This window comes from Lucilia sericata, unplaced genomic scaffold (genome assembly GCF_015586225.1).
Source record: "Lucilia sericata isolate MDLA Ls3-8-SP2 unplaced genomic scaffold, ASM1558622v1 Contig001219F_arrow, whole genome shotgun sequence".
NCBI lineage: Eukaryota > Metazoa > Arthropoda > Insecta > Diptera > Calliphoridae > Lucilia > Lucilia sericata.
The window spans coordinates 22689-36764 of NW_023995179.1; the positions used below are offsets into that span (position 1 = coordinate 22689).

General features: G+C 31.4%; 1 protein-coding gene across 1 annotated transcript in view; it reads left to right on the plus strand.

The window, feature by feature from the left end:
• Window positions 1–1115: 1115 nt before the first annotated feature.
• Window positions 1116–14076, plus strand: part of LOC119610514 (paired box pox-meso protein) — a 34193-nt gene continuing 21232 nt past the window's right edge. Inside the window, exon 1 of the mRNA XM_037965761.1 lies at window positions 1116–2304. Within this exon, the coding sequence (XP_037821689.1) occupies window positions 2292–2304 (13 nt within the window). The 5' untranslated portion in view covers window positions 1116–2291. The remainder of the gene's footprint in view (window positions 2305–14076) is intronic.

Below are 14076 nucleotides of genomic sequence, written 5' to 3' on the forward strand. Positions count from 1 at the left end.
CCTACAATCTTCAGATCAAAACTAAAACATGTCTCTACAACAATCCGCAACCGCAAAAGATAGAATGGATTCTGATAAGGCAACCGAAGCACGAACTCCATCAAAAAACCAAGACTTCGTTCGTAAAAGAGGGGACATACGGCGGTAAACTCTTAACATACCAAAGAAGGGAATTTTTCAATAACACATGGCCAGGATAACATTCACCCATTGTCATTTAAACCAACTACCTCACCACCCTTTCATCCGACACGATCAAGAGAATACTCATGTAACATATGCTCTTAAGAGGGTATTCGTGCTTAAAACGGCACACCTTATTTATCCTATTCTTCAGATATCTACTCATTGCCAGCATTTAGTACCACAGTCACTACCTACTTCATTCCCTGGGTACCAGATAGGTTAGGATCTCTGGGCAGACTGCAAGTCAAACGAGTTTGGTAGACTAGAGGTACTGGTAGTACTTCTATACATTCTGATTGAAATAACATCAAGGTACTTGGAGTTTTAAACAGCTAATATACCGCTGGAGGTCAATCTATAAACTATATATAATCAGCGGTATTTGTATTTATTGGGTAAAGGAAAGTAGCCGCCTGCTTTGCAATGATCCAGGACAAATATTTTTATGAATCGGGGGATATAATTAACAAAAACTAACTCCCACTTTAAGCCACCTCCTTTTGATTTGTTACCCTTTCCAATGCAAAAGTGTTAAGAGATGATCTTCATTGTATTTGTTGCTGATGCTCAACACACTCTCAGATACTTTCAACTAAACTAAAAAAGCGCCATTAAGGGCTACACATACTAATAGAAACTAAACGGATAGCCAAACAGAAAAGTCAATTTAACCAATACATTTGTATATAAGAAATCATGTATAAACTAAAAAAAAAAAGAAAAGATCATGTATATTCTTCTCTCATATTATATTGAATGAGAATTACAAAAACAATATTAACAGAACTATAGTTGTGATCTTTAACGATAATAGGTACATATATACAACATATGGAAAGTGTTTTTGTTGTTATTGCTGAGGAGCTGTATATTGGATGAATGGTTGGATGGCTGGCTGAGTGTGTGATTTGTTGTTGTTGGTAGTCTTGATTTGTTTTTGTTCTTGTGTATGGGTTACTGATCGATCATCGTCAGTGATGCTAACAGAGCGAGATCGCTACGCCTCAAATTAGTCGCAACAAGTACGGTTGACGAAGAACAACAAGTCGGAACGAAGAGAAGCAACAAAAAAATTTTTGAAAAAAAAATAAATATTATTTGTAGTGATAATACTGGAAAATCATTTTAAATTCTATGTGTTGTTCAATAATAACGGCGGCAAAGTGTATTGTATTTATCAATTATTAAAATAATATTTATGATGATATTTTGTTTATAATATTCAAAAAAGAAAGATTTAATAAAACATTAAAGTTAAAAAAAATCATAGCCTTTTGTTTCCAAAGTACGGGTGGTCGCAGCAAAAATTAAAGTTTAAAAAATGCTCAACTAATGATAATAAAAACACAGCAGCAAAGTGTTAAAATTTATTTTCAGTTTTTTTTGTGTCTTTTTTGAAAATTAACCGCTTAAAAATCAAAGGTGTAAAGTGCGTGCTAATTTTCCTCTAATATACAAAAATTAAGAAAAAATACAACAACAAATTTAAAACTCGACAACTTAACAACAATTACCCCGGCTGCTATAAGAAAATCAAACAAAAAAAGTGTGAATTAGTATTGATCCCAACCAAAATAATACACAAAAAAAGTTAAAAAAAAATTTACGAAAATAGTTGAAAGAAATACCCAAGTCTAACAACCCAAAAAATTGTTTACAAACTAATAAATGTAGTTTTTTGAAAGTAAAATAGAAAAAATTGTAAAAATCAATAGAAAAAAAGAAGAAATATTCTTATGTGATCATCATTTGGCATCGATTAGTTTTGTTTAACACTTACTACAAAAATATTTAAACACCAGCGACATCCAACGTTAACAGACAGACCGCAGCTTAGCAGCACCCCACACGTCATCAATAGGGAATGGAATAATACTCATCTTTTAATAACCATTATCACCGACAACAATTATCAACCAAAAACATCGATCTTCACCTTGACCCATTTGTTGGTACATTTAACATCGTGCTGTTAACATTTCACCAAGTTGGGTTTATTGGCCAAATCTTGTCGGGACAAGTGCAATTAATAGTTGTAGTCATCTTTAACCTCCCCTTGTGCAGATTTCTAAAACAGCCTCATCATTGAGTATTACGATCAAAATATGATGGACCCAGGTTAGTAGTTGTTGTATTTTATTCATTATTAAAGTTTATACTTTTGTTAATAGTTTGTTTTTACGATGTGTTAATTAATTTCATATTAAAAAATATATATTTTAAATTTCACATAAAATACCCGATTGTAAAATTAATGTTTCATATCACAAGTTAAACTTTTACGCGATCGTTAATATAGTTTTCATAAAGGAAATTGTGCGTGGAATATGTTTTTAATAAAACTGATCAAATATTTAATGGCAGCATATATCTGTTTATTAAAAAACTTAACTATACATATTTAAACATACTACTTATCCTCAAGATCCTCAAGATCGAATTGGAAACAAAGCTATTGATTGCCTATAAGAAAATGTATAAAAATCTAAATTAAACTTCTTGCTAAAGCAGTGTTAGAGCTTTAAAACATGATCAGAAAGTTTATTGACAATGTATTCAAAAGCTCAAATTAGTTCAACTTTACGAAATTCATCGATCATGTCCATTATGCTTTGACATCGGAATATGTTATACTGACTACAAAAAATTTTCTTGATAAATAGTACTCGGATGGCTTGAAATTTAAACCAGACTTTTAAAATAAAAACTCTAATAGATCGTGTTTACCGTCGGAAGTTTTTCGAGATCTATAAAAGCATTTAAAATAATTTGTCATTTCCGTCGGAAATTGTCATTTCCATTCAATATACAGTAGAGTGTCTCGAGTAGCATAGTTTTTAGGATCTGCATATTAGGTAAGAACGGGAAATTCCTTACCAGTTATCCAGATCTCAGCACATATTAAGCTAAAATTTCCTTACTTCCACTATATCTGTGTTTCATAGACTTCGAAAAAGCCTTCGACAATCTATATCATAATGTGATTTGGAGTGCATTGACATGTTGATAAGTCATTTATCTTATCAATAGTTTATATCATAACGTATATCTCTTGTTGAGCTGTCCGATAGAAGTTAGGATTAGGGTCTGACATGGTCCTGTATCCACTGCTATTTAATATAGTTCTGAACACGATCAGTGGCGAAACCCTTAAGAACGACAGGGGATAGTATACAACAACGACTAACCGATCTCGTTAATGAGGATGATATGTATCCGTCTTCTGGCACACAGCTTCTCAGACCTTGCAACAAATCTACGTAGAGTTACAATGATTCCGAATTCAACTGTTCTGAGTATAAATATATAACACATTACGGATATATTATATTCTCAAACAAGAATATTTGTATAACCTTTTACAGAAAAGCCGTCAAATATTTGATTCATCTAAGATCAATTAGGAAATCATCCACATTATTTTTACTCACGAAAATGTCGATATTCAATTAAACTCGCAACGTGCAAAAAAATCCAAATATTCATGAACCATTGTCATTGTAAGATTCTATTTATTTTCTGGAAGCCAAGAACAACGATCGATTAAAATAATGTTTCAGAATTGGAGTTGGATTCGTCATAAACTTCAATAGAACGGATATAGAATCAAATCAGCATGACATTAGAAGGAGAAGCCAGATTGAGCAATGTAAAGGCGGTGGCGCAAAATATAGATATGATATTTAATCCTTTAATCCTCAAACGGAGGCTTGGACAGGAAAACCATCCACATTATATCTATGTATATCTATCTATATTCAATATATGAAAAACAATTTACTAGCAACATGTAAAAAACGCAAGAGTTCTTGAACCGTCGCCTTCTGAAGATTCTACTTATTTTCTGGAGGCGAAGAACTGTGTCTAATCATATGAAAACAAGAAAATACCCCAAAAAAAAATTTCTGTACCAATCGGGTTTATTAAAGCATACTATTAAAATTATATACATATATCGGTCAATTATGAACAATAATTCCCCGGGAGTTTGTAACCTTTTTAAATGCCTTATGAATAGGAGAGGAAACAAACTCCAAGGATTTTATTATACTTGCTTCAACAGAATTTTATTTTCACTTCAAAGTCATGAAGCATTGCATTGATCGGCTATCCATTTGTAGAACGATCATAAAAACAATATTAACTATAATTTGGTATATTAGAATCATAACTTACCTGCGCCACAAGCGTAGAACAACCTGAAAAATAAGAACAAATATTTTTCAGCTTTAGTTAAGGATATATTAAAAAAGAAACAAGAGTGATTTTGGTACCTTTTTTGGCCCTTTATAACTTTTTAACTAATAAAGAAAATAACATTTTTTGTAAATATTTTGAATATATCTCCCAAAATTAGGAGACACCTGTTTCGTACTTTTTTAAAATTCTGTCCTTTTAGGGTGCAAAAAGGAGAAAACTGCATTTTTGGTACTTTTTTTAGCACATTAAAAAAACTTTTTCGATTTATTGAAGAATTCCTATTAAATTACGGACTAACTTTGTAATATTAATTAAAACAAAATTTTTGCTATTTCACTGGGGAAAAAAATACCAAAAAAGGGGGGAAAACGGGAAATTTAATCTTTTTCAAACTCATTGAGCCAATTTTTATAAAATTTGAAAAAGTAGTTTATTTACTCACACAAAATAAGCTATTGGTATATTATTTTGGAATTCGAGTACTAAGGCCTATCTATATAGGACCAAATTCGAGTAAATTGTTTGGTACTTTTTGAAAGAACAAATGAATGCAGATTTAAATCGTTTGAGTTTTATTTGCGATATATATTTTTAAATACGTAACATTTTGTAAACTTAATTCTCAAAAAAAGTATATTTCTAAGCGAAAAGGGGAAAAATTGTACTATTTTTATTAGTACTTTCCACTAAGGTAGAATTTATTCCACTTTTGGTACATTTTCTTTTTTCAAATAATACTCTGTATGTTGAATTCAAAACACACGATTATTAAACATACACGGTCCTCATTGAATAAGATTCTTTAAGAGAGAACTTTTTAGTACTTTTTATCTCATAAATGGTACTTTTTGAATTTTCTAAAATATTCAACCTAGGAACATAAATTTTAACATACATGGTCTTGACTGAATAATATTCTGTAAGTGGGTACTCTTTGGCACTTTTCCATTCTTCAAATGATACCTTTTAAATTCTCTATAATGGTTAAAATTTTTGATTAAATGAGAATCTATAAGAGGTATTTTATAGTAATCTTTTTCAAATAGTACTTTCGAAGTTTTCTATAATGTGAAAGCTAAACGAATGAAACTAAAAATACAAGCTCCTTCTTGAATGCGAATTTATTCACGTGATATTGAACGTAAAAAACTAAAACATTACCAAAACTTTTAAATCAATTATAATTTTCTATAAAAGTAAACAAAATTTTGTATGTATTTAATTTTGGTTAGGGTAGCGAAGCACCCAGGGTATGCTAGTATCTTATATAAGTGTATATATACAAGATATAATAGGTTTTAGACTTTTATTTTGAAGCCAGTAGATAAGTCTTCCGAAGAATATAAGGCACTTTTCAAAACTAGTTAGTTAGTTAGTTAGTTTGAAAGGAGGATGTATATACATCAAATCCGAAGAAATACACCTAGGCCTCTATCGGGCCTGTTGTGCGCTCCTTAACCAGTGCCTCAGGTGGGAATCGAACCCACCACCTCCGGTCTACCAGACTAGAACACTAACCACTAACCTACCGGAGGCCAAAATTAAGGTTAAAATATCTCGAAAACCTGCTATGCTATAGGAATATTATAAACTCAGATTCAAAATAAAGTCTCACTGGGTTAAAACTTTGTTGGTCTGTGCAATCAATTAAATTATTTAAGAACTTCCTTTTCTAAATTCAAAAATTCATATAGAAAAAATTGTAACATTTAAATTTCAATGTAAACAAATCAAATATAATAATCTGAAAATCAGTGTTTATAATTCTATGTCGCCAAAATAAAAAAGAAAAATTCAAGATTTTTCAAAACTCCATGACAAATAGTCCTCTGAACAATAGCACTTAAAGTAGTATACACTAGTGCAGTAAGAAAAAGCATGACAACATTTTAAAGTTAAATACTTTTAAAACATTACTTTATTGCTATTTATTTTACCAACACTATTGTCCCATAAACTTTTAATTATTTTACATGCAACATGCTAAAAGTAGACGATGACTGCTGCTGCACTAAAACAAAACCTACTACGGTAGCTAAACGGTAGTCTGCCAGTCCGTCAATCAAACCATTCTTGTATAAACATTATAAATATGCCGTCAAGAAGTCATATTGTATGAATGTGACTCTTCGTCACTTTAGTTTAAATATTTTTTTAAAACAAAAAGGAAATAATTTTTATTGAATGTGTACAAAGAAAAAAAAAAACGAAACAAAACCGCGTTTAAGATCGAATACTTTTTTCTTCACTGAAAATATTTAAGAAAAATAAAACTTAAAAATACTTGACTAAAGTCGCGCCAATGTGTACACGCCTTAATGGAAATGTATACAACAACCTCACATTGTTTGCGTTTGTGCAACATAACATTAAAAAACAACAACTAGCAGTGGCAACAACAAACAAATCAACACAACGTTTTTTAGAGGATGTTGATAGTTTTGTTGTTGATTTTATTTGGATTTTTTTTTAATTTTTTGGAGGATAAAAACGTAGACGACTTATTTGTTTTATAAAAGGTTTTTTATGAATGAGTTCGGTTTTAGTATTTTAATTAAAATCATTTCATAAAAAAATTCGGTTTATAGGTTTAATGGATTTCGTGGGCGTCATTAGGCTTTAAACTTAGTTTGTATTTAAATATGTATAACGATCGGACAGGCTGCTTGTAATGACTTTAATTTGAAAATTATTCCGATCGATTTTATTTTAACTTCTCCAAATTGCGATTAATTTTGTTAATTTCCTGGAAAAAGTTGTTTTAGTTCTACTACCAGTTCTAGAACTCATGCCTATATACTGTAATCGTTGGTCTCAAGGATTTTTGTTTGAAGTTGGAACTGGTTCAACGGTATGAAGTTCAAATTCCTGATATAATATGGTTTCATAGCACGAATTGTACGGTTCCTATATAAAACGCCATATACGTCATTATAAAGGCCTCAGCTTCTGCTTTCTAAATCCGTTGAGAAACTTAAAATCGGTTCAGATTCAACGAAGATACTGACTTATAAGTGCCTAAAGGTACGAAAACCCGCTTTTTTACCCATATCTCAAGATTTTCGAGGTGTTTGACAAATTTCAAAAACAGATTCTTGTTCTACTCGGTATTTATTTTTGTCTCATAGTGTAAAATCTGGTTGCTTCAGAATTCCTTCAAAGTACTTTAAAAGTACACAATGAATAGAAAAGTTTCATGTCTTTTAAACAGCAACCTAAGAACTGTTTGAGAATCTAAAGCCCCATTTGCACCCGTTCAATAACTAGCAAATTTAGAGCAAATTTTAAAGTATATTTGGTTTCGATTCCCATCAGAAGCTATAGATTGCTTCACTAAAACGGATTACATAGGTTTATCGTAATTCTGCTCGGTAAATCCGGTCATTTATAAAATATGTACATATTTTTTTTTCTAAAATCCAAGAAGAATTACCTTCTGAAAAGAATAAATTTTGAAACCAATCAATGTCGACCAATCCGATATCACTAATCAGTAAATAATTTTTGTTTAAATTTTCGTTGATGCTATAGATTAAATTTGATCAATTTTGAACAAAATTGGGATCAAGTCGACTTTCTATTCCTTCTCCAAAAAATAAAATAACAGATTTCAATTTAAAAAAAGGTTTATCATATTTGTGATGTTATAGCAGCGAAAATATTTCATTCGGAAGTCCTATCCATTGGCTTCTATATAACGGTTTAATTTCCGTTATATCTTGTGTTTTCTTTGAAAAATCTTAATCTGAAGTTTGAAAGAACTTTAAATCTCAACTTTAAATCTCAAACCTTTAATTTAAAACCAATAGATAGAACCTTCAGACGATATGAAGTCGAGTGTTTTACGTGAACACCTGCCGTGTTAGCACCATTCAACGCTGCATACTTCTTATTCAGCCGACACACTCATAAGAGAACAACATACGACAGACTCACTCTAGGTATACGGGCGGATAAGATCCGTATAGCCCTAAATTCATCCTGTATCATATACATTTAACACCAACTCATTTTCAACGCTTAGTCCCACAATCAGTTGTCTGTCATTCGGCAACAGCACCGAATCATTCGGCAACAGCACCGTGCATCAGTCTTTTAACCGCAACTTACTCTTCCCGCGAATTTGGGTTTAATCCATAGCCACTACGTGAATTCCGAAGAAACCTCAAACAACTGACCATCCAGGAGAAGTCCTGCAGGTAACTGGCTACCCGTAGTACCAGATTATGAGCTTTTCTGGTTCGACTGAATTGAGATCACCAGTTTATAGTACCGACAGACTAGAGGTTCTGGTAGCATCTCTTTACCCCGAAGGAAATATGATCCCGAGGTGGGGGGGCTTCAGACGGTATATAGGGGGTCAGGAGAAGTGTTCCTATGAAGTTTGAAATTAGATGGCGTCTGAGTTGTTAAATTTTAGTCAATCAGAACTAGAATTAACTTCTAACCCCAAAAAACCAGATAATTCAAGAATTTAAGGTCAAAGTGCTCTAAATATTATTCATGATTTTGATTCATCATTTTGTTTAAAACCACAGCTTATCTTTAAAATATAACAGAATTCACATTTCACATAGATATTCCTACTACTTTTCCATGCCCATAAAATTGTCTTTTAGTCAAGGCTTTTGCAAATTGTCTTTATACTTTCCATTTCTTTGGTTTCAGTTTAACGATAATGTCTGACCTTTACTGTTGACCTAAGTTTTGTTGTTATTTTTGTTATATATTCTTCTTCGGTTGGCGATTTAAATTATTTATTTATTTTCAATAGTTGTACTCTGTGTCTGGCTTATAAAAATATTAAGAAAAAGCATTCTTGTTTATAGAAAAAACTTTATTTTTAATCTTAAACGGTCAGTTGATAATAATTTTTCGCTTCCTGAAAATCATAAAGTTTTGTTGAGATTATTGTGTGAATTTAAAGATGCAAATGCAAATTTTACTCTAGTCTAAAGAAGCGAAACTGACAAAGTCTAATAATGAGCTTTTCGAAGCCGTCTGTATGGTAGATGTTGGTATTAACGATTTATTTATAAAAAACAAACATTTCTCTTATCATGACCCGTTAAACATTATCGAGACCCTGGAACATTTTCCCCTCCCATTTCACCGATTTTGTGCATTTTTGGAACGACTAAGAAGCGGTGTGCTTAGCGGCAGATGCAAATGAACTGAGTTTAATTTGAACAACAATTAAAATTAAAATGTGTGTTAAATATTTTTTTTTTAAATTTTGAATGGCTGATGCAACATATTAAGTATTTTATAGCTTTTGCTTGCATTTTAATCTAACAGAAGTTAAGGCATTAATTTTAAATTATGACATTAATATTCAACCAACGAAAATATGCGCAAATTGTTTTTAACTCACTTTAAGAAAATGTTTGCTTAAAATGCAAAATAAACAATTTATTTTCCTAAAATTTTTTTTCGTGTTTTTTTTTCGTTCTTCAAAAATTTATAAAATTAATTGAAAAACAATCAGTAAATGTGTTTTGGGTACCTGTAAACAAATAACTAAATTGAACATTGTGAACAAATAGAAAATCTCTACAATCACATTAATTAAATTTACATATATACACAAAAAATCAACAGAGAAATATGGTGGTCCACTATACCAAACTCTCGAGTCGTCTATTCAAATACTTACAAACATTTTGTGTATTTGAGGAGTGATGAACAAAGAGACCGGTAGGAAAAATCAGTGTACATAGAAATACCAAAAAAAAATATTCAAGTCTCAAAATAAAATCACGTATTTTATTTTTATTTCAACCATAAACATGATCAATAAACAAATTAGAAAGAAAAAATAAAGTATTAACGACGATCAATAAATGATCAAACACGAGCTCATACTTAAATACAATATTTTTGTTTAATTAAATGTGAGTGTGTGTGTGTGTGTTGATCAACATACCATAACTATGAGTTTTAATATAAATCTCACTTTAAATTACAACAACAATTTTGTTATATAGTTGAATGAAATACACTTGTACAAAAGGAATGGTGGAATGGTTGTTTCATTATTTTTTACTATAACAGCTCCCTATCATACGTATCATGCCGTTGAAAACGTCTTTAGCTATCAATATAGATCAACGAATTATAGGACGTGGAACTTGCAGCATCAAATTTGAGGAGTAAGTTCACTCTGGAATATTATGTTCTTCGTAGTCCCACGACTTGTTGGGCTTTCTTGTTAATAATAAGTCTTAATCGATTAGAATTAGTGGCATAAATTCATTGACAACGTCTTTAGCGATCACTAAAGATCGACAAAATATAGGACAACGAATCAACAGGTGACTTTCAACTTGAAATTTGAGGGTTTAATTAACATTTAAGATTATATTATTTTTTGTCCCTAGACTTTTTAGGACTTTCTTCTTAATAATAATAAGCTGCTATCGATCGATGTTAATGACAGTCGGGCAATTTTCCTTTTCTTAGAACAAGAACTGTTTCTTGCACAAAATAACCAAAGATCCCGTTACGTTTATACGACTGAGTAGCACCAATTTTAGTCCCTGTGTCGTAATTCTTTGAAAACGTCTTTGGCGCTCACTAAAGATCGATGAATGATAGGACATGGACGCAATGGTGAATTTTCAGCATGAATAATTTGACTAGACTTCTTTGGGTTCTCTTATTAATGTTAATAAATAGAAACCGATTGTTATTGATGGATTTAGGTTAAAAATTCCTCTTCTTAGAACAGCTTTCTCTGCAACCAAATAGCCGGTTATGGCAATAGTAGGTTGAATAATCGTGTTCCATTTTTTATACTCCACAAGGAAGTCGCGTTATATAATTTTTTGGATTAATCTGTTGTTTATTTATTCACTTATCTAAAAAGTCCTAAGTTCTATAAGCGATATGGATGTGGACTTCGTAGTGGGTTGTTCCGGACCATATTGTCCTCAAAGTCAGCAAGACATCGTTAAGTAAGATTTATGTAGATAAGCTGTTTAACATGAGATCCCATACGAACCATGTATATGTCGGGGTTCATGAGATCCTCAAATGAAAATACTATGTAAAGATTACCAATTTGAATTCATTAAAGGTTTAATGTTTGGTATGGTATCTTCATTAATGTATTTGTCTGCAACACTTTCGAATTCCCAATATTGGCGGTCTTTTGTCCACCTCGTCTTGCGTTATGCAGTTTTTGTAGCGAATTCAAATTAATCTGTTCAGAATCTTTCTATATTTTGCTTTCCTCAGAGGATGTCAGTTATTCTACTGACTATACCGCTCTTTTAGTTTAAGAAATTCGAAGGTGTGTGTGTGTTTTTCGATCTAAAGACAATTCCACAAAGTCTTCACACGCTTTGCGTCGTCCGCTAGACAGATGAGAATGAAATGAGCTTTTAACCTGTTGGTCCATTTAGGTTCAAAATCTCATTTGTTCTCTCAAATTCTTTTTTGCAGTTCCTGGCAAGCTTTAAATTATTTTTTTAAATTTGTAAAGGGTTTGACGGTTTTTAGGGAGTAAGTTATGCTATCCGATCTTATAGCATTTAATCTTATTGAAGTTCTCGATTATGCAATAATGTCTTGGTAAGCATATTGCCTCTATATAAAGATTTGTTTCATCATTGTTTCTAAATCCTTCCTTTTAGTTTAAGTTTTTAGGGAGTCCGATCTTATAGCATTTGATCCAATTGAAGTTCTCGATTATGCAGTAATGTCTTGTTAATCATATTGCCTCTATATAAAGATTTGTTTAATCTTTATTTCTAAATCTTTCCTTTTAGTTATCTCTGTGATGTATTTTGTTTTCTCCCATTTCTTCTATATTCAAAGTGGAAATCCCAAATTTAAGAAGCCACCTCAAAACGGTAAATGGTAGAGGTAACGATAGCGTTATCAGTATTATTTCGGTAACGCCATAACGGCAGCCAAAATTAGAAATCCCTTTAATTGGAACTCTCTGAAGAGTATTTCTAATTAGGCTCTAATCATATTACACTTTACAACTCATTTCAATTATTCTCAGTGTATACAACTGCCGCCAACTATAACTTGTTGTTTTGTAAAGATTTGAATATTCAAATATTAAACAACATTTTTTCAGTTATAATGCCACTGAGTTACAAAACAAACAGCATTCAATCATTTAACCAAAAAAAAAAAAGTACAACAACTAAAACAGCAATTGCCCATTTACAGGGTCATTGATGTGTCCGCTTAAACATTGAAGAAAAACACCAACAATACAGTGTATGCAGTATAAGTTACAGAATGAGTATTTATAAATTCCAAACGGTAGCTGCTGCAGCAACTGCCCTTTAATATAGTGTTAATAAGCCTTGTCTACCATTGCCATTGTAATAGCGATGACGTTGATCATGTCATGTCTGTGATCATCACTTTCATCATTATGATGATGAAGTTCAAAAAGTTGAATGTACGCGCATTCGGTGGACCTTTTTGATATTTTTATATTGTTGGTTTTTTTTGGGATTTTCATCTTATAACACACACTCTTGCCTAAAGTGTGTTTATTTTGAACTAAACATTTTTATTTTTTTTTTTTTCGGTATGGCCATATTGGGTCTGGAGTGGCCAACAAGTTGTTGGTAAAACACTTAACAAGTGTAAGGTAGTAGTAACTCAATTGTATTTGCTATATAGTTTAAATAATAAAAACAAAATCCCCATTTATGTAAGTATTAAATAATACTATAGTTTATGGTTTTATATTAGGTGGTCGGCACTAAGAGAACATTTATATTTTTTTTTTTTTTAAACTTACAAAGTTATTGAAAGTTGTATTGTATTTCCAATTCGTTTGCTATTTGGACTTTCGTTATTATTGGGCTCGTGCTAAGTGCTTCGGCCTCTGAAGATTATGAGTGCTAACCACTGCTTTTAGTTTATAAAATATATAAATAAAATAAACTATTGTAAGTTGTTAAATAATTTTACGAAATTCCTAAGTGCTATTCGTTTGTTATTGAGGGTCCATCAGCATCGATCGATCACTTTGTAATTTATGTATAAATTATCGAGTGTAGTTTTCATGAACGAAATGCTTAATCTGTTGGAATCTAGGAATAATGTTCAAAACTAATCCACAGAGCGAATTTATAACCTAAAGACCATCAATATGTATAGACATATTAATTATGATGAAGCAATAGTTTAGACTGTAGAGAATAGGCAGAGTCCAAGGTTAAACCTCAAAATAGATTGCCCGCCAAGACCTCTCAAACTTGAGTTTCAATTAAAATAAGCCAAACTATTTTCATAAATTACCTTAAAAACAGACAGCATGGTTCAAGCTAATAAGTAAAATTTTTAAATACATTCTCTCCATCTAGGTCCTAATCCTCCCTTTATTAAACAAGTAAGAAAGTATAGTCGGGCGTGGCCGACCATATGATACCCTACACCAGTTATGAATATTTTATGTGATTTATTTTTCATAATAAAGCATTTATCTTCAATATTCCCTTGTTCCGATACATTTAAGCAATTTACGGATGACAAACTAATTTTCTGAAAGAGGCTTTATATGGGGGCTAGGGGCAAATATGGACCAAGCCCGATAAAATTTTGTGAATATATTTATATTTACATAATATTTTATTGTGCTGAATTTCATCGCGATATTTGTGTTTATAAGTTAATTTGGGACATTCAAGTAATTTTCTGAAGGGGACTTTGTAT